The 21,779-nt window shown below is 46.8% G+C and overlaps 1 protein-coding gene across 3 annotated transcripts in view; it reads right to left on the bottom strand.

The window, feature by feature from the left end:
• Window positions 1–3,675: 3,675 nt before the first annotated feature.
• LOC139262034 (E3 ubiquitin-protein ligase SH3RF1-like) overlaps window positions 3,676–21,779 on the bottom strand; it is a 159,194-nt gene continuing 141,090 nt past the window's right edge. For all 3 annotated transcript variants that reach the window (XM_070877194.1, XM_070877197.1, XM_070877196.1), the window contains one exon: window positions 3,676–4,705. In XM_070877194.1, the coding sequence (XP_070733295.1) occupies window positions 4,534–4,705 (172 nt within the window). In that variant the 3' untranslated portion in view covers window positions 3,676–4,533. The remainder of the gene's footprint in view (window positions 4,706–21,779) is intronic.

The following is a 21,779-nucleotide window of genomic DNA, read 5'->3' as shown; positions in this document are numbered from 1 at the left end:
TCCTGTTACCACAATATTTGTGTGGCTGGTCCAGTTCAGTTTCTGGTCAATGGTGACCCCCCAGGACGTTGATGGTCGGGGATTCGGCGATGGCAATGCCAAATGTCGTGGGCGTGGTGGGGGGGTGGCGGTGGTGCGCAGTGGTTAGATTCTCACTTGTTGGAGATAATCATTGCCTGGCACTTGTGTGGCACAAATGTTACTTGCCACTTATCAGCCCAAGTCTGGATGTTGTCCAGGAATTACTGCATGCGGGCATGGACTGCTCCATTATCTGAGAAGTTGCGAATGGAACTGAACACTGCAGTCATCAGCAAACATCCTCACTTCTGACCTTATGATGGAGGGAAGATCATTGATGAAGCAGCTGAAAATGGTTGTGCCTAGAACACTGCCCTGAGGAACGTCTGCAGCGATGTCCTGAGGCTAAGATAATTGCCCTCCAACCACCACAATTCTCTTCCTTTGTGCTAGGTATGACCAAAGCCAGTGGAGAGTTTCCCCCTGATTTCCATTCACTTTAATTTTACTAGGGCTCCTTGATGCCACACTCGTTCAAATGCTTCCTTGGTGTCAAGGGCAGTCACTCTCACCTCACCTCTGGAATTCAGCTCTTTTGTCAATGTTTGGACCAAGTCTGTAATAAGGTCTGGAGCCGAGTGGTCCTGGCGGAACCCAAACTGGTAAATGCAGCTTGATAGCACTGTCGATGACTCCGCCCATCAATTTGCTGATGATTGAGAGTAGACTGATGGGGCAGTAATTGGCAGGATTTGATTTTTTCTGCTTTTTGTGGACAGGGCATACCTGGCAGTTTTCCACATTGTTGGGTAGATGCCAGTGTTGTAGCTGTACTGGAACAGCTTGGTGAGAGATGCGGCTAGTTCTGGAGCACAAGTCTTCAGCACTACAGCCCACAATTGAAATAAGTCCAAACGTCACTGCTGTGGAGCCAGGAGTGCTCCTCCAACTCCACAATACTCCCAACTCCCAACGCCTCCTCCCCCGCACCCCCCCCTCCCTCCCCCACCGCTGCCGCTGTTAAAATAGGCAGGTTGCCTGTGGTGCGGTGACAGGCACCTGCATCTTGCCCAAATAATATTAACAAGGCCCGAGGCCTAGCTTTGGACAGGCCTTGGGCCTCTCCACTTCGTTGTAGTCCCTCTAACTTTCTTTAGAAAATCCTACAATGGGAAAGTGATTGCTGGCTTCTGGTTTCTGCAGCATTCATCTTTGTTTTGTACACAGAAGTTAGACATTCCTAATGGCATCTCTGTCAAACAGCCCTGTTTTTATATTTAGCAGCTCACTCATTTATTCAGTGCACCAGATTGGGTTAGACCTGATCTTGACTTCAAATTGTTACAAAGTTTATTTTGTTCAGGCACACTACTTACTTGAGGCTTTTTCATAGAGAAAGAAAAGATCACCATTAGGTTGACGTTTTGGAAGCCCCTTGGTCAGGGTGAAAAATGTACAGGAATAATGCAACTGCTTCCTTTAAGGGAGCAGATTGTGTTGTTATAAGAAACTAGTTATTCATCCACTGGAAAAATCCCAGCTTTCAATGTTAACTGATAATGCTGTGATCAGAATACATACCCACCATTTTACATATATTAACAGACAACTAAATAATCAGACAGGAACATAGAAACACATTACTCCCTCCCTGTGACACTCTCTTAATATACCACCTCAACACTCACTATAACATTCTGCAATATGAATAAGAAAGCTCAGAATGAGAGAAGGCTAGTCAGTCAGCCAAACCCATTCCTTCCACATACTGGGAGTCATCGTTACTTTAACTGTTGGCAAAAAAATGGGTGATAACGAATCAGCAGACTGTTTTACAACTCACCTAATTTTCTTTTCCGTTAAATAAAGTTTATAAAGCCCAGCAATAAGAGTTTAGTCACCCCACTTTTTTCCACCCACTCCATCTATCCAACCCATTTAATCTCCTGAAGAAAGTTCGCTGTAACGTTTGCCCCTGCCCCCCAAATTATGTCAAGCAAAACTCTTACCTCCTATTTCATCCTTGACCAATTGCTTACCTTAGCATTATCCTAGCAACACAAGAAGCAGCATGTTCCACAAGACATTCAACCATATTTAGCTTTACTTATCCTCACAACCTCAATCCTATTTGGAACCAGATCTTTATCCAATTACTTATTGAAAGCTATTCTTTTACACATGAAATGCTTTGGCTGGTTGTCTAGTCCACAACACTTCCTTCTAATGTCAAATCGTACTCGAGGCTCGTTTGATTTATCATTGAGTTGCTAAATACTGTAACTACAAGACGACGGTAGAGGCTGGGTTCTCTGCACTGAGTGGTTCATCTCTTTGACCCCCCCAAGAGCTTCTCTGTCATCTACAAGCCTGAAGTCAGGTGTGTAATGAAATACACTTTTTTGACTCTCTCAGGAGATTACATGGCTCCAGGTGACTAAGGAGTGTCTATATCATGATGCATAAGGTATCACGACTGTATGAGACTGGCTAGATGGAGCTGCTGGTCTTTTCCTGGTCATCATTTTCATACTGATCATCCGCTTGGATGAGTGCAGCTGCGACAACATTCAAGAAGCTTCAACACTATTCAGCTAGAGCAGGTCGCTTGATTGCCCCTCATGCCACTGGACTGAATAGCCACCCCCTCCATCTCTGGCCAACTGTGGCTACAATATGTACTATTTACAGATGGACTGCAGCAACTAACCAAGGTTATATCAACAGCATCTCACTCCCCTGCAGCCTTTACTACTGAGAAGAACAAGAACAGCAATGTTGAGGGAACACCATCACCTTTCGGTCACACACTATTCTGACTTAGACATAGATCATTGTTCCTTCATCATCACTGGGTCATCTAGGAATTCCCTACCTAACACCATCATCTTCTCACGGCAACAAGGGATGGGCACATCCCGAAAACATAAAGAAAATCCACTATTGCAGAATCTAGACACATATTTGGCACAGCAAGACTTCCACCTGTCAAAAATAAGTGCCTCCAACTCTGGCTTGTTTTTATTGTCCTCATGATTATTTAAATAATTTTGGTGGACTCCCTGGCGTCCGCCTGAAAGAGGAAGGGGAGAAGGTAGAGAGACTGGATCGCATTTCGCGGAGGCTTGTCGCAGTGTAGCTTGTCTGCCAGTCTACTTGCTGCCAGTTAAAGATTTCTTTTTTAGTTTCAAAATTGCTGCCTGTGCACTTGTTCATTCTGCGATCAATTTGGCAGGCATTAAAGAGTTAAGTGCCCTCCGCTCCCCTTCCCCCCCCCCCACATGTACCCCCAAAGCAGTGCTGGCTGCCAGGCTCAATCAGGCTTCCCAAGCATCCAGCATGGCTGTGCCACAAATGGTGGGAAGTACATTGGATAACATAACTTCGATCATTGAAATACACCCATCATATAGTCGGCCATCATTCACAAGGAATGAAAGGGCTGTAAAAATGGGTAGGGGAGGGTAAAAATAAATCCCAGACAGGTTATCTATCTAGTCTAAATGAAGTGTTATTAGGTTTTTTGATTTTCAGAGTATACAAATGATCGTCACACTGCGCCCCCCCCCCCCAATTCTTCCCATTAATACAATTTGAAATTAACATTTATTTTAACATCAGAAATGCCTAAAATCCATTTTTCAAATCTGTTACATTTTGATTTTAATTTTAATAACCTCAGATTGTGTTTCTGAGCTTCTTCCAAGGCAAACGGAGAGAATAATCTCATAGTCCATATGTGCTTGGTCTGAAAAAGCCAGTCTGATCAGGTGAGTAAATATTTCGTGTAATTTTTACTAATTTTTGACAGAACAAAATCAAGAATAGTGCAACTGAAAAATGGCCAAAATTACAAAAATTAAACACTGGAAAACCTAACTATAATATACCACATCTCTTCTAAAACACTGTAATAGACCCCATTCCTCCATATAAACACTGCTATAACACATGCTTTCCAGTAACACTCCACCATAATATGTACAGCTTAATTAATCAGTAAACATCATAACATGCTATTAGCTATCTAATACTTCTTGAATGTATTCCAAAGTCAGCCTTATAAAGAGCATTATTATGCTGTTAAAGTCTGGTTTTGACTGCTTTATACAGACTGACCATCTGACTGGATTAGTGCGTGCTCTCCGATATATTTAGCTGCAGACAGCTGTGCTGCTGGTACATGAAACTCGGAAACAAGAGAGTTCCTATGTTTTGATTGAAAGGGCACTGCTGTCTATTTGGGAGGTAATGTGGGTGGGATCAGTTTTGCAATGCTGGATGTCACATGTGTAGTTGGAGAATAGTTCACATTGCTTCTCCTCAGAGTTGCCCGTACAGATAGCTATGCTGCAGATTACTGTCTGTTTTTAAGTGCATTATGTGTGGAAGTTCATATTGACACCATTACATCATGTTGGAAATGATCTCATACACAGCGTAATGGGGCAAGATGCCTTATTGGGATGATATTGCTTCCTTTCAACTTCAAGCCAATTTCAGATTTCAATCTCATTGTAAACTTTCTACGAAGCTTCCTGGAAAGAGACCTGTCTTCCCACTCTCGGTGTGCGTCCCTTGGAACCAGCCATCCTGACGTTTCCTGTGCACCAGTACAATGTCACCTTGCTCCAGACCAAGCTCCACCTCTCCTTGGGCTGGATAAGAAAGTACCGCTCGGCATCTGTGGGAACAAGAAGCATTCTTGTTATCCTGTTGGGTAATGAGGAGAAGGCAGCAGATATATGCCTGAGTCTACCTTCCCCCAGTCAAACAAAGAACCCTCCCATTCTCAACAACAAGACTGTGCCTGAATCTGATGGTTACAGAGGTTGATAGCCTTGCGTACTGAGTTAAGTAATGGATGTTTATTTTACCAGCAGCTTGACCCAAATGTTTTTTCTTTTTGGACTGCTTGGGGCCGAAATTGCCCCTCTCCTTAAGGCCTGTTACCACTGCAAATCGGCGGCCATGCTGCAGAGTGGAGTGACTGTTGACGTTTGGTGGAATGGCTGCTGCGAGCCCAATTCCCCTTCCGAGGTTTCCCGGCGGTACCCCAATCCCCTCCCCCCCCCCACCGCTCCCTTGCTGTCGATCTGTCTTAAGTGCATCAGCACCATGCGCGCCGCCGATCTAACCCCCCCGACGGCGACATTCCCCTCGGAAAATCTTCGGCCCGCCTGGAGGTGCCAAAACAAGCTTTATCCCAGTGGTCCAATGAGGCTGTGGCCTTCTGCAGCAGTGGTGTGGCTTCCCTTAAAGGGGAAGGCGTACTGCCATGGCTACCATGCTTGTTTTGTCGGCCGACTGCCATGATTCCGAAATCCCGAAACGACAGCTTTCAGCAATTTCTAATGTTTTGGGGTTATAGTGCTGCTCCAGCTTTGTTAAAACCTCTTTAAGCGTTATGTCCTTTGGCTCGTCAGGCACAAGCAGATTTACAAGAGTGTCATATAATGCTGGACCTGCCTCCGATAAGAAGATCGCTTTCTTATGTTCCAACACAGCCCGGTTCTGGACTGCATTGTCTGGAACTTCGATTATGTTATTTGCAGTGAAATACATTTCTAGCTGATCCACATACACTTTAAAACATTCCCGGTTGTGTCTATATTCACCCAAATGTCCCAATACACCTGCCATTTTAATCTCTAGCTGTTCACACCATGTGCTGTATTTTAGCTTTTTTCCAAAAACAGAAACTTCCAATGTCTCTCTGTCGGCTGGCTGAATCCTTCCCCAACAAAATTTTAGCTTTAAATCATCCGAAAAATCCCATCTTCCGTCGCCAAATGTGGTATATTCACAGAGCACAGCACACACAGCTTCCTAACATGGCAGGCAGCTCTCTCGGAAGTCTCCGGAAATCTGTCTGGTTCTGTTTATTATTAACCCTGCACTTGCAGCACACAATACGTCCACATCCACAGTGTAGAGCTACAAACATTACAAGCTTACAGACATTACAGGTATGGTTCTTAATTAATACTTTGTGTCTGTTTTCACAAAAGAGAGGGGCGATGCAGACATTGCAATCAGAGAGGAGGAGCCCGAAATATTTGCTGAAATTAACCTAGTGAGAGAATAATTATTAAGGGGTTTAGCAACTTTGTAATTGGATAAATTCCCAGGCTCAGATGAAATGTATCCCAGGCTGTTAAGAGAAGCAAAAGAAGAAATAACAAAGGCTCTGACCATCATTTTAAAATCCTCTCTGACTACAGGTGTGGTGCTGGAGGACTGCTAACGTGGTACCTTTATTTAAAAAGAGAGAAAGGGATAGACCGAGTAATTACAGGCCAGTCAGCCTAACCTTGGTGGTGGGAAAATTATTTGAGAAAATTCTGAGGGACAAGATAAATTTTCATTTGGAAAGATACGGATTAATCAAGGACAGTCAGCATGGATTTGTTAATCATCATCATCATCATCATCATCATCATCATAGGCAGTCCCTCGGAATCGAGGAAGACTCCTGAATTGAGTTCTTTGGTGGCTGAACAGTCCAACACAAGAGCCACAGACTCTGTCACATGGGACAGACATTCGCTAAGGGAAGGGATGGGTGGGACTGGTTTGCCGCACGCTCCTTCCGCTGCCTGCGCTTGACCTCTTCAGGCTCTCAGCGTTGGGATTCGAAGAGCTCAATGCCCTACCGATTGCACTTTCTCCACCTAGGTCGGTCTTCGGCCAGGCACTCCCAGTGGTGATGTCGCACTTTACCAGGGAGGCTTTAAGGGTGTCCTTGTAACGTTTCCGCTGCCCACCTTTGGCTCGTTTGCCATGAAGGAGCTCCGCATAGAGCATTTGCTTGGGGAGTCTTGTGTCTGGCATGCGAACCATGTGGCCTGCCCAGCGAAGCTGATCGAGTGTGGTCAGTGCTTCAATCCTGGGGATGTTAGCCTGGACGAGGACACTGATGTTAGTACGCCTGTCCTCCCAGGGGATTTACAGGATCTTGCGGAGACATCAAGATTCACAGCACAGCCCTCGACAAGTTGGACCATTTCCCATACCTCGGGAGCCTCTTGTCAACAAGAGCAGACATTGATGCGGAGATTCAACACCGCCTTCAGTGCGCTAGTGCAGCCTTCGGCCGCCTGAGGAAAAGAGTGCTCGAAGACCAGGCCCGCAAATCTACCACCAAACACATGGTCTACAGGGCTGTAGTAATACCCGCCCTCCTGTATGGATCAGAGGCATGGACGATGGATTTGTTAAGGGAAGGTCGTGTCTGACTAACTTGATTGAATTTTTTGAGGTGGTAACAAGGAGGGTTGAAGAGAGTAGTGCATTTGGTGTAGTGTATATGGATTTTAGCAAGGCTTTTGATAAGGTCTCACATGGCAGACTGGCCATGAAAGTAAAAGCCCATTGGCTCAGAGGCCTGAAGCAAAGGTAATGGTTGATCGGTGTTTCGGTGACTGGAGGTCTGTTTCCAGTGGGGTTCCGCAGTGCTCAGTACTTGATCCCTTGCTTTTTGTAGTATGTATCAATGATTTAGACTTGAATTTAAGGGGTACGATTAAGAAGTTTGCAGATGATACTAAAATTGGTCGTGTGGTTGATAATGAAGAAGAAAGCTGTAGACTGCAGGAAGATATCAATATACTGGTCAGGTGGGCAGAACAGTGGCAAATTGAATTCAATCTGGATAAGTGTGAGGTAATGCATTTGGGGAGGGCTAAAAAGGCAAGGAAATACACATTAAATGGTAGGACACTGAGAAGTGTAGAGGAACAAAGGGACCTTGGAGTACATGTCCACAGATCCCAGAAGGTAGCAGGCCAGGTAGTTAAGGTGGTTAAGAAGGCATCAGGAATACTTGCCTTTATTAGCCGACGCATAGAATACAGGAGCAGGGAGGTTCTGTTTGAACTGTATCAAACACTAGTTAGGCCACAGCTAGAGTACTGCGGCAGTTCTGCTCACCACATTACAGGAAAGATGTGATTGCACGAGAAAGGGTATAGAGGAGATTTACGCGGGTGTTGCCTGGACTAGAGAATTTTAGCTATGAGCAAAGATTGGAGATGCTGGGTCTGATTTCTTTGGAACAGAGGAGGCTGAAGGGAGACCTTATTGAGGTGTATAAAATTATGAGGGGGCTGGATAGACTGGAAGGAAGGACCTATTTACCTTAGCATAGGGGCCAACAACCAGGGGGCACAGATTTAAAGTAAGTGGTAGAAGATGTAGAGGGGATTTGAGGGGAAATTTCTTCATGGGGGTCTGGAACTCACTGCCTGAAAAGGTGGTAGAGGCAGAAACCCTCACCACATTTAGGGCTCAATTTTCCCCAATGCAGTTTTTTGGCATATTGCTAGAGTTTTTTTTTTGGCCCCGACTACTCAAAAAAAAATAACTAGCAAGTTTCCCCATTCTATTTTTTTGAATTTGGTGCTGCGCAGCCTGTCCTTTAGCTTTGGGGGGTGGAGCCTAATGTCGGTGCTGAAAAAACGATGCCCCCCACTTCTGTGCATGCGCGGAAAGAAAAGGATGTTTTTGACGTGATTGCTATGGGCGCGCATGTGCAGAACAGCTCCCGGTCTGCATTCGGCCATTTTTAAAGAGCCAGTTGTGTGTGAGAACTTTAATTCTCATTGAAAAAATTGGAGCTGCAATACAATATGCAACGCGGCTTACGGACCAAGAATTTCTTACAGGATGAAGTGGAGGCACTAGTTATGGTAACTGAGGCCAGATGGCACGAGCTGGACACCAGCAGAGGTCACATAAAAGTCTAACCAAAAGAAATGAAGAAATGTTGGAAGCAACTTGCAGGAGATTACTGTGCAATGGTGACCTCCCTGAGGTCTGGAGGCCAGCGCAAAAAATGGCAGGACCTTGGTCAAATAGTTAGTGTAAATAATATTTTCATTTAGTCAATGGATTTGCAGTTATAAATGTGAGCATCTGCATATGCCCCAACCAGCAGAAAGACACCCTCTCTAAAAAGTTATATTTTCATCTTTGCAGAGGAAGGTGGAACAAAACAAAAGGGAAAGAACTCGAACAGGAGGAGGTCCGGCAAACCTGCCCCCACTGACACCCTTGGAAGAGAGGGTCGCTGCTTTGATGGGTCCTGCCTGGAGAAAAGCAACTGCCACTGCACAAGCTGGGCCCACATTTGAGGGGAGGATAAATCCTGCAAATTCCACAGTCTGGCTTTGCTAAATGTTAAGTACTGCGCGGGCTAGCCATGCTTCGGTTCATGGGAATGTCTCCATCAGCTACGCTTCGGTTGATGCAATGTGTTATCATTCATCATGGCCCTTCAAATCAGCCTGCTTCCTGCGCTGTGTGAGCCTACTCATGCCACCCACCCTGCCCCCTCCTCTGCTGCTAAACATTTGTCTGCTGTGATACATTACAGAACTTGAGGCAAACCCTGACAAGGCTGAAGCCGATACAGAAGAAGATTCAGACGTGGATGAACCTGAAGAGGAGAACATCTTCCAATCCCACCTTCCAGACAAAGAGCATGGGGTGAGGGTGAGGGGGAGGGGGAAGTGTTGGATGAAACCCACACTGTTGTACTCACTCTGGAGAAGGTGCAGGTGCTGCCCATTGAGGTGCCGGGCCCTTTCCTGAGTGGTACGTGTTGGTGGGACATTCCATGGTTTCTCGCAGTCAGAGGCTGCGGGTCCCAGTGGAATGCAGCGAGGCACACCCAGGGTCACACCATCCGAGGCTGCTGGTCCCAGTGGGGTGCAGCGAGGCACACCCAGGGTGAGAAGCAGAAGGAAAGCTCGACAGCGCTCTCCTGAGGTGCAGGATTGAACAGATGTGGTTCAGATGATGGCAATGAGGGCGGAGAGCATTGACGTTACCGATCAAGAGATTGGTGTGCAAAATCAAAGCGCATGGTATTGGGGGTAATGTATTGGCATGGATAGAGAACTGGTTGGCAGACAGGAAGCAGAGAGTCGGGATAAATGAGTCCTTTTCAGAATGGCAGGCAGTGACTAGTGGAATGCCGCAGGGCTTAGTGCTGGGACCCCAGCTCTTTACAATATATATTAATGATTTAGATGAAGGAATTGAGTGTAATATCTCCAAGTTTGCAGATGACACTAAACTGGTTGGCGGTGTGAGCTGTGAGAAGGATGCTAAGAGGTTGCAGGGTGACTTGGACAGGTTAGGTGAGTGGGCAAATGCATGGCAGATGCAGTATAATGCGGATAAATGTGAGGTTAATCCATTTTGGGGGCAAAACCATGAACGCAGAATATAATTTGAATGGGGACAGATTAGGAAAAGTGGAGGTGCAACGAGACCTGGGTGTCATGGTTCATCAGTCACTGAAAGTAAGCATGCAGGTACAGCAGGCGGTGAAGAAGGCAAATGGTATGTTGGCCTTGTTTGCTAGAGGATTTGAGTATAGGAGCAGGGAGGTCTTACTGCAGTTGTACAGGGCCTTAGTGAGGCCTCACCTGGAATATTGTGTTCAGTTTTGGTCTCCTAATCTGAGGAAGGACGTTCTTGCTATTGAGGGAGTGCAGCGAAGGTTCACCAGACTGATTCCAGGGATGGCTGGACTGTCATATGAGGAGAGACTGGATCAACTGGGCCTTTATTCACTGGAGTTTAGAAGGATGAAAGGGGATCTCATAGAAACATAAAAGATTCTGACGAGACTGGACAGGTTGGATGCGGGAAGAATGTTCCCGATGTTGGGGAAGTCCAGAACCAGGGTTATAGTCTTAGGATAAGGGGTAGGCCATTTAGGACTGAGATGAGGAGAAACTTCTTCACTCAGAGAGTTGTTAACCTATGGAATTCCCTGCCACAGAGAGATGTTGATGCCAGTTCATTGGATATATTCAAGAGGGAGTTAGATATGGCCCTTACGGCTAAGGGGATCAAGGGGTATGGAGAGAAAGCAGGAAAGTGGTACTGAGGGAATAATCAGCCATGATCTTATTGAATGGCGGTGCAGGCTCGAAGGGCCAAATGGCCTATTCCTGCACCTATTTTCTATGTTTCTATGTTTCTATCACTCCTGGACACCATCAGTGGGGTGGGTGATGAGGTTTCGGGATTGTCGGGAGAAGTAACAACACTCTCACGAGAAATGGGAACAATGTCCGGAACATGAGGGAGGGAATGTTGGAGGTAGTTGAGACACTGTCAGGGCACATGAGGGAGGGAATGTCGGAGTTAGTTGCTACAATAAGGGAACATGCCCAGACCCCGTGCCCTTTGGCAAAATCAACTGCCACACCCACTCCAATCCTCAGACCAGCCTCTGAAGAGGGCCAAGCCAAGCCTTCCGCATTACCATGTGCACCCCCCCCCACCCCGGCCCCATCAAGAAGTGCGCATTACCCGAGTTGTTCGAAAGAATAAGCTTGGTACCAAGCCGAGAAATGCTGCGCCACCGCCTATGGGCAGGGGTGGAGTCACCAAGACTACACTCATTGGGCGGTCTTTGAATAAGGTGGAGGAGAGATGGGTGCAGCATTTCTTTGCTGCTTTTGTTGTTGTTGTTGTTGTTGTTATTATTCTTGCCACTGTTGTAACTGTTCTCAAATTAAAAGTTCATTGTAAGTTATGTAAATTTACAAGTTTAAAAGTTTGTTCGGGATCTTAAAGTGTTAAGTGATCTTAAAGTTTATAAATGATCTTAAAGTTTGTAAATGATCTTAACTGAAAACTTTAAAGTTTGATACAAGAATATTTTTATTAAAGTTAAGTTAAGTACAAACAAATGTTTGTTAAACTTTTGAATAAAATATATTTTAAATGATAACTGAATCATTTCCATTATTTGTTCCATCATTAACACACGTTTTGAAGTAAAGAGGAATCATTTCCATTATTTGTTCCATTAACACAACACAACATTACGGAACAGGTCCAAACAGTAAACATGGTCCATTTGAATAGTTGCCGCTGAGCCTTCAGGCAGCAAAGCGTTCACGGATGAACTGCTGGCGCAAGGCTCGAGCAATCGTTAAAGGGGCACGACAGCCCGCCCTCCTCTGCTGTCGTGTTCCAGGTTCAGGTAGTTGCATGGCTTCCTTGTCCTCCTTCTTGTCATCTGCATCTTCCTTCTCATCATCAGCCACTCTCACCTCAGGTGGGTCTTCTACTACCAGTTGCTGCTGCCTCATGATGGCTAAGTTATGCAGCATGCAGCACACAACAGTGAACTGACCGACAATCTCAGGGGAGTATTGCAAGTAGACTCCGGAATGGTCCAGGCATCGGAAATGCTGTTTCAAGATGCCAATGGTCTTCTCTATTACGCTGCATGTCGCAATGTGTGACATGAAATATTCCCAGTCAGCTTCCGTCTGGGTTACGCGTAGGCCTTATCATGAGCCAGGTGGCGAGGCTGTACCCCTTGTCTCCCAGCAGCCCTTCTGGCTGCTGCTGAAATATGTCAGATGTAGTGCTCTCGCATAGGATGAACTCATCATGGATCCTCCCAGGCTATCTCGCATCAACTGACATGATGCGATGCATGTCATCACACACGAGCTGCACATTAACAGAGTGAAAGCCTTTTCTGTTCCTGTAAATCTCGCAATCCTTCAAAGGTGCTCGCAAGGTGACGTGGGTACAATCAATGCAGCTCTGTACCTTTGGGAAGCCAGCAGGCCTGGAGAAGCCCACAGCCCTGTCACCCATTGCCTAGACAGTCATGGAGAACTTTATGTAGTCATTCCTCTGGGTCAGTCACATGCCGAATGCAGATAGGTGTTGCATGTTGAGAAATGGCGCACACATCCCCTGTTCTGGCCTGGAATGATCCAGATGCATAGAATGAAAGTGCAGCTGCAACCTTCATTTCAGTTGACAAAGCAGTCCTCCTGATGCTTCTAGGTTGCCGGTCTGCTTTTACCAACTCACAGATCTCGGTTACAACTGCTTTGCGGAAACGCAGCCTTCTCACACAGTCTACATTACTCAGGTGCAGGTACGAATGCCTGTCTCGATATACCTGATGTGGGTAAGGCCACCTGTCCATCATCCTACGTACTCTAAGGTTCCTCATGCGATGACGTCGAATCAATCGTCTCCTCCGCAGCACCATCATGCAGAAGGCTTGCACGAGGTGTGGTATTGTCAGTATTGCCCCCATGATTAAATTGTACCTTTGCAAGAAGCTCAAAACAGCAGGACAAGCTTCTTAGTTCTCTCTCTCCCCAAGGTTGACGCCCTAGTATGGACCACACCCAGGTCTGTGCATGCGCAATAGGTTTGCTTCGAACAGGAAGCTGGGCATTCAAATGAAGATATTTGCAGCAACCAAGTCTAATGCAACCCTTTAATTTTAGATTTTTTTCAAAGTACCTCCCCACCACTGATCGAACGTCTCCTCACCGGGCTCGAGGGTCAGTCGACAGAATAGCTCACTCGCCCGGACCACAGGGGCTCGGCAAACACCTCCCCCCTCCCCACCCCCACCCCCGCAACCCCGGGCTTCTTTTGATGCGATTGCATAGGGTTCTCATCCCTTCGGTTCGGCTTCCACTCCCCACTCCCCGAGCTTCTTTTGAAGCCGAGCCCCAAGCCCCTGTGTCTGCGCGAGGGATTGATTCTGCTGGCCGATGCTCTGACCCTCGAGCCTAGTTTGGAGACATTTGGTGACGTGGCACTTAGGAAAAAATCCAAAATTAAAGAATTGCATTAAACTTCCATTTTCTGCGTTTTAAGTTTGAAAAAATTAAGCTTCATAATGCATATTTAATATGTTCTTGACTCCCTTCAAAACTTTGTCTAAAAACAATGGCGTCTTTCTGCGCTGATTTTTTTGATGTGCGCTGGTTTTTCTTAAGTGCCCAGTGTAAAGTCCTGTCCCCTCAGTACAGATTCACACGAGGCATGTCGTGAAGTCAAGGTCACTCTGGACCTGCACCTTTTATTTCACAGCTCTGGAATGCTGCACTTGCCTGAGACCTGTCCTAATATACCTGTCTCTTGCAAGTGCACCCCTGGTGGTAAGGAATGCTGGTGGTTACAGGTCATATCATATTACAGTCATGTATAGCATGTTAGGATACAGTTATATATAATAATGTAAGATACATGACATCACCCTCCTCCAAGGTCTTATTGTCTTTATAAGTTCAGTCTCTCAGGTGGTCTACGCTCTCGCGTGGAGCGTCTGAGTTGTGGTTCAGTTGTTTGCCTTGGTGTCTGTTTTTCTTTGGGTGTGGTTGCTGGTATCTCGCCTGGGCTGTCTGTTTCGATTGGTGTGATTGTTGTTGACTCGACTGGGCTGTCTATTGGGATTGCCCTTTCCTCAGGTTGTTCCTTCTGTCTGTCCACCAGGTGTGGTGCGAGTTCCACATTGTAGTCTGCCTCTGGTTCCGCAGTGCTGTTGGTAAATTTGCTTTTGACTTGGTCTACATGCCTCCGGCAGGTTTTGCCATTGTCCATTTGTACTACCAGTAGCCTGTTTCCTTCCTTGCCCGTTACTGTCCCTGCAAGCCATTGGGGACCCCTGCCATAGTTTAGTACAAACACTTTGTCCCCAAACAGTAGTAGTGATGTTGGGGAGGGCATCAAACAGGAAATTAGGGGTGCATGCAATAAAGGTGCAGCAGTTATAATGGGTGACTTTAATATGCACATAGATTGGGCTAGCCAAACTGGAAGCAATACGGTGGAGGAGGATTTCCTGGAGTGCATAAGGGATGGTTTTCTAGACCAATATGTCGAGGAACCAACTAGGGGGGAGGCCATCTTAGAGTGGGTGTTGTGTAATGAGAGAGGATTAATTGGCAATCTCGTTGTGCGAGGCCCCTTGGGGATGAGTGACCATAATATGGTGGAATTCTGCATTAGGATGGAGAATGAAACAGTTAATTCAGACACCATGGTCCAGAACTTAAAGAAGGGTAACTTTGAAGGTATGAGGCGTGAACTGGCTAGGATAGATTGGCGAATGATACTGAAGGGGTTGACTGTGGCTGGGCAATGGCAGATATTTAGAGACCACATGGATGAACTACAACAATTGTACATTCCTGTCTGGCGTAAAAATAAAAAAGGGAAGGTGGCTCAACCGTGGCTATCAAGGGAAATCAGGGATAGTATTAAAGCCAAGGAAGTGGCATACAAATTGGCCAGAAATAGCAGCGAACCCGGGGACTGGGAGAAATTTAGAACTCAGCAGAGGAGGACAAAGGGTTTGATTAGGGCAGGGAAAATGGAGTACGAGAAGAAGCTTGCAGGGAACATTAAGACGGATTGCAAAAGTTTCTATAGATATGTAAAGAGAAAAAGGTTAGTAAAGACAAACGTAGGTCCCCTGCAGTCAGAATCAGGGGAAGTCATAACTGGGAACAAAGAAATGGCAGACCAATTGAACAAGTACTTTGGTTCGGTATTCACTAAGGAGGACACAAACAACCTTCCGGATATAAAAGGGGTCAGAAGGTCTAGTAAGGAGGAGGAAGTGAGGGAAATCCTTATTAGTCGGGAAATTGTGTTGGGGAAATTGATGGGATTGAAGGCCGATAAATCCCCAGGGCCTGATGGACTGCATCCCAGAGTACTTAAGGAGGTGGCCTTGGAAATAGCGGATACATTGACAGTCATTTTCCAACATTCCATTGACTCTGGATCAGTTCCTATCGAGTGGAGGGTAGCCAATGTAACCCCACTTTTTAAAAAAGAAGGGAGAGAGAAAACAGGGAATTATAGACCGGTCAGCCTGACCTCAGTAGTGGGTAAAATGAGGAATCAATTATTAAGGATGTCATAGCAGCGCATTTGGAAAGAGGTGACATGATAGGTCCAAGTCAGCATGGATTTGTGAAAGGGAAATCATGCTTGACAAATCTTCTGGAATTTTTTGAGGATGTTTCCAGTAGAGTGGACAAGGGAGAACCAGTTGATGTGGTATATTTGGAATTTCAGAAGGCTTTCGACAAGGTCCCACACAAGAGATTAATATGCAAAGTTAAAGCACATGGGATTGGGGGTAGTGTGCTGACATGGATTGAGAACTGGTTGTCAGACAGGAAGCAAAGAGTAGGAGTAAATGGGTACTTTTCAGAATGGCAGGCAGTGACTAGTGGGGTACCGCAAGGTTCTGTGCTGGGGCCCCAGCTGTTTACATTGTACATTAATGATTTAGACAAGGGGATTAAATGTAGTATCTCCAAATTTGCGGATGACACTAAGTTGGTTGGCAGTGTGAGCTGCGAGGAGGATGCTATGAGGCTGCAGAGTGACTTGGATAGGTTAGGTGAGTGGGCAAATGCATGGCAGATGAAGTATAATGTGGATAAATGTGAGGTTATCCACTTTGGTGGTAAAAACAGAGAGACAAACTATTATCTGAATGGTGACAGATTAGGAAAAGGAGAGGTGCAACGAGACCTGGGTGTCATGGTACATCAGTCATTGAAGGTTGGCATGCAGGTACAGCAGGCGGTTACGAAAGCAAATGGCATGTTGGCCTTCATAGCGAGGGGATTTGAGTACAGGGGCAGGGAGGTGGTGCTACAGATGTACAGGGCCTTGGTGAGGGCACACCTGGAGTATTGTGTACAGTTTTGGTCTCCTAACTTGAGGAAGGACATTCTTGCTATTGAGGGAGTGCAGCGAAGGTTCACCAGACTGATTCCCGGGATGGTGGGACTGACCTATCAAGAAAGATTGGATCAACTGGGCTTGTATTCACTGGAGTTCAGAAGAATGAGAGGGGACCTCATAGAAACGTTTAAAATTCTGACGGGGTTAGACAGGTTAGATGCAGGAAGAATGTTCCCAATGTTGGGGAAGTCCAGAACCAGGGGACACAGTCTAAGGATAAGGGGGAAGCCATTTAGGACCGAGATGAGGAGGAATTTCTTCACCCAGAGAGTGGTGAACCTGTGGAATTCTCTACCACAGAAAGTTGTTGAGGCCAATTCACTAAATATATTCAAAAAGGAGTTAGATGAAGTCCTTACTACTAGGGGAATCAAGGGGTATTGTGAGAAAGCAGGAATGGGGTACTGAAGTTGCATGTTCAGCCATGAACTCATTGAATGGCGGTGCAGGCTAGAAGGGCCGAATGGCCTACTCCTGCACCTATTTTCTATGTTTCTATGTTTCTATAATGTGGGAAAATGTGAGGTTATCCACTTTGGTAAGAAAAATAAAAACAAAATTATAATTTAAATGGGGAGAGATTACAAAATGCTGCAGTACAGAGGGATCTGGAGGTTCTTGTACATGAAACATAAAAAGTTAGCATGCAGGTACAGCAAGTAATCAGGAAGGCAAATGGTATGTTGGCCTTTATTGAAAGGAGGATAGAGTATAAAAGCAGGGAAGTCCTGCTCCAACTGTACAGGGCGTTGGTAAGACCATACCTGGAGTACTGCGTACAGTTTTGGTCTCCTCATTTAAGGAAGGATATAATTGCATTGGAGGCAGTTCGAGAAGGTTCACAAAGTTGATTCCTGAGATAAAGGAGTTGTCATATGAAGAAAGGTTGAGCATGTTGGGCCAATACTCCTTGGAGTTTAGAAGAATGTGAGGTGATCTTATTGAAACGTATACGATTCTGAGGGGGCTTGACAGGGTAGATGCAGAGAGGATGCTTCCTCTCATGGGGGAATCTAGAACTAGGGGGCATAGTTTCAGAATAAGGGGTAGCCCATTTAAGACGGAAATGAGGAGGCATTTCTTCTCTCAGAGGGTCGTGAATCTTTTGAATTCTCGACCCGAGAGAGCAGTGGAGGCTGGGCCTTTGAATATATTTAAAGTGGAGATAGACAGATTTTTGAATGATGAGGGAGTCAAGGGTTATGAGGAGCGGGCGGGGAAGTGGAATTGAGGCCAGGATCAAATCAGCCATGATCTTATTGATCGAGGGGCCAAATGGCCTACTCCTGCTCCTACTTCTTTTGTTCTTATGAAGTGTTCCGGCCGGCCCAATGCATGGGCGGCCAAACCGCAGAAATTCAGCACTTTGTGATTTTTGTCGGAGCGGGGCAGAAGTGGGGTTGGGTCGGACTAACCGACGCTGCAAGGCATCAGCGCCGCGCTGATGACGTCATTACGCTGGCGTGTCACAACGCCCCTCCTCTTCAGTTAAAGGGGAGGGACGCTGTGAACACTTCAGCCTCGTTAGTGGCAAACACTGGGCTACCAGGGAGGGTTCCAGCCGGGCCACCGGCCTGGCACCCAAGAGGGGGTGCCAGGCTGCCTGCTGGCGGCCTGGCCGAACCCACGGCCATAATTGTCAACCCGACCTAGCAGTTGGCCGACAAAAAAAAACATGGAGTCACCAACAGTGCCACCTTCCCTTTAAGGGCCGCCCCTTTGAGCTGTCAGGGACACCGACCGGTGGAGTCGCCGATCCTGCGGGGCAATTTACAAAAGGGGCAATTTCCCATGGGTCAATATCAGGAAGAGGTCGCCGCCGGTCGGTAATGGGTTGGCACGTGCACGAATCGGCGGGAAAACAGGCGGAGCAGTCCCCTACACCGCTCCAAAACCGAGGAAGGTCAATTTATAAAACGACATCTCCGACAGTGCAGCACTCCCTCAGCACTGCACTCGATTGTCAGCCTAGATTTCCGTGCTCAAATTCCTATTCATGCTAAATGAGTGCTGCTGTCCTTCTCTCTCTCACAAACACTGTTTCTTCCTCTGCTTCAAATACTTATTTATTCTTCCCTTAATAGATCCAATGGTCTCTGCATCTGCTGTGGTAACGCAATCTATGCTCCAAAAACTCACTGCACCAGAAGATTTCTGCTAATCTCTCTCTTCCCCATTAGTGACAATCTTAAACTGGTAGTCCCTTGTTGCTGACTCCCCAATCACTGGAGATATGATTTCCTTATCTAACCTATCAAAGCTCTTATGCACCATTCTTTCATTCCTTAATTCCAAGGGGGTTATGCACAACATTCTTAGCTTACGTCTTCCTTTCCCGAAAATCTATCATAGTAATGGGATCAGGGGATGATGAAAAGGAGAAAAAGCAGGAAGAAAGTAAACTCCTTTTGATAGAACATGATGATGTCGAAGATTTTAGGGAGCTAAGAAAGAGATTAAAAAGCAGGACCTCAAAGGTAGTAATATCTGGATTAATCCTGGTGCCACGTGCTAGTGAGTACAGAAATAGGAGGTTAGGACAGATGAATGTGTGGCTGGAAGGATAGTGCAGAAGGGAGGGCTTTAGATTCCTGAGGCATTGGGATCATTTCTGGGGGAGTGGGCAGGGAAGTGGAGCTAAGTCCATGATCAGATCAGCCACGATCTTATTAAATGGCGGAGCAGGCTCGAGGGCCAGGTGGCCTGCTCCTGCTCCTATTTCTTACTTTCTTATGTCTTCCAAATTCACTTTCTACTTTTCTGCTTTCCAATTCCAGATTTGCTTCTCTCCCTACTGAATATATTCTCAGGTTCCCAGTTCCTTGCCAAGCTAGTTTAAACCCTTCCCAACAGCACTAGCAACCCCCCCCGGAGGGATATTGTTCCCGGTTCTGTTGCGGTGCAACCCGTTCGGCTTGTAGGCAGGCAGCGAGGGGATTTGAGTACAGGGGCAGGGAGGTGTTGCTACAGTTGTACAGCGCCTTGGTGAGGCCACACCTGGAGTATTGTGTACAGTTTTGGTCTCCTAACTTGAGGAAGGACATTCTTGCTATTGAGGGAGTGCAGCGAAGATTCACCAGACTGATTCCCGGGATGGTGGGACTGACCTATCAAGAAAGACTGGATCAACTGGGCTTGTATTCACTGGAGTTCAGAAGAATGAGAGGGGACCTCATAGAAACGTTTAAAATTCTGACGGGTTTAGACAGGTTGGATGCAAGAAGAATGTTCTCAATGTTGGGGAAGTCCAGAACCAGGGGTCACAGTCTAAGGATAAGGGGTAAGCCATTTAGGACCGAGATGAGGAGAAACTTCTTCACCCAGAGAGTGGTGAACCTGTGGAATTCTCTACCACAGAAAGTAGTTGAGGCCAATTCACTAAATATATTCAAAAGGGAGTTAGATGAAGTCCTTACTACTAGGGGGATCAAGGGGTATGGCGAGAAAGCAGGAAGGGGGTACTGAATTTGCATGTTCAGCCATGAACTCATTGAATGGCGGTGCAGGCTAGAAGGGCCGAATGGCCTACTCCTGCACCTATTTTCTATGTTTCTATGTTTCTGTCTCATTCCATCTCCCCCTCGAATTTCTGTCATGGTACTCAGTCAGCTTACGGCGCTTTGCCTCAACGATTTCGTGCATGTCTCGGAGGATTAATGAGAGCCTTGTTTTTAAAGTCCGTTTCATCAACAGTTGCGCGGGGGGGATCCCAGTCAGTGAGTGCGGACAAGATCTGTATGCAGCAGTCGCGACAGGCGACCCTGCAGCGTGGGACCTTGGATTTTAAGCATGCCTTGTTTAATGCTTTGCACTGCTCTCTCCGCCTGGCCATTGGAGTCCGTCTTGACGTGATTTATGCCGTGGTCAATTATAAAGTCTTGGAATTCTGCGCTGGTGAAGCACGGACCAGTCACTGACTAATATGTCAGGGATTCCGTGCATTGCAAACATGGTTGCGAGGCTCTCCACAGTGGTGGAGGTTGTGCTCGAGTTTAAAATGGTGCATTCGATCCACTTTGAAAATGCATCTACAACTACGAGGAACATTTTGCCCATGAATGGGCCCGCATAGTCTACGTGCACCCGCGACCACAGTTTGGTAGGCCAGGGCCAGGGGCTCAGTGGACCCTCCCTGGGGGCATTGCTGAGTTGGGCACAAATGGTGCACCTTCGGACGCAGAGCTCCAAGTCCGCGTCAATACCAGGCCACCAGATGTGAGATCTGGCTATGGCCTTCATGAGAACGATCCCCGGATGCTCGCGGTGGAGCTCCCAGACAAATGCCTCTCTGCCTCGCAGAGGCATTACTACTCGGCTACCCCACATCAGGCAATCTGCTTGTAGTGATAGCTCATGCATGCACCTGTGAAAGGGTTTTAATTCCTCGGGGCAGGCATCGCGAGCCTCTTCCCAGTCACCGGTTAGGACACATCTTTTTACTAAGGATAACGTGGGGTCGCTGGCCATCCAGGCTCTGATTTGGCGAGCTGTCATGGGCGAACCTGTGGACTCAAAGGCATTGATTGCCATGACTATCTCACAGTCCTGTTCATCAGACCCTTCCGTGGTTGCCAGGGGTAGCCTGCTGAGCGCGTCGGCACAGTTGTCTGTGCCTGGTCTGTGCCTTATGGTACAGTCGTAGGACGCCAGCATGAGTGCCCACCGTTGAATTCGCGCCAAGGCGTTGGCGTTTATTGCCTTGCTCTCGGATAGGAGGAACGTGAGGGGCTTGTGGTCAGTTTCTAATGCGAACTTGGCCCCGAAAAGGTATTGGTGCATCTTTTTGACACCGTACACGCACGCGAGCGCCTCCTTCTCTACCATTCCGTACCCGCGCTCTGCCCGCGAAAGTGACCTGGAGGCATAAGCTATGGGTTGTAATTTGCCCGCACTATTGACATGTTGCAAAACGCACCCGACCCCATACGCTGATGCATCGCATGTGAGAACTAGCTTTTTTCCTGGGTCAAAGAAAGTCAAAACACTGTTGAAACACAGAAGGTTGTGTGCTTCATTGAAGGCACATTCTTGGGCGTCCCCCCAAAACCAATCACACCTCTTCCTGAGTAGCATGTGGAGAGGCTCCAGCAGCGTGCTTAAGTTCTGCATAAAGTTCCCAAAGTAATTGAGTAGCCCGAGAAAGGCGTGCAGTTCTGAGACATTCCGGGGCCTGGGTGCCAGGTGAATTGCTTCTGTTT

The sequence above is a fragment of the Pristiophorus japonicus genome, chromosome 4, assembly GCF_044704955.1.
Source record: "Pristiophorus japonicus isolate sPriJap1 chromosome 4, sPriJap1.hap1, whole genome shotgun sequence".
NCBI classification, from domain to species: Eukaryota; Metazoa; Chordata; class Chondrichthyes; family Pristiophoridae; genus Pristiophorus; species Pristiophorus japonicus.
This window is presented reverse-complemented; position numbering and strand designations above follow the sequence as displayed.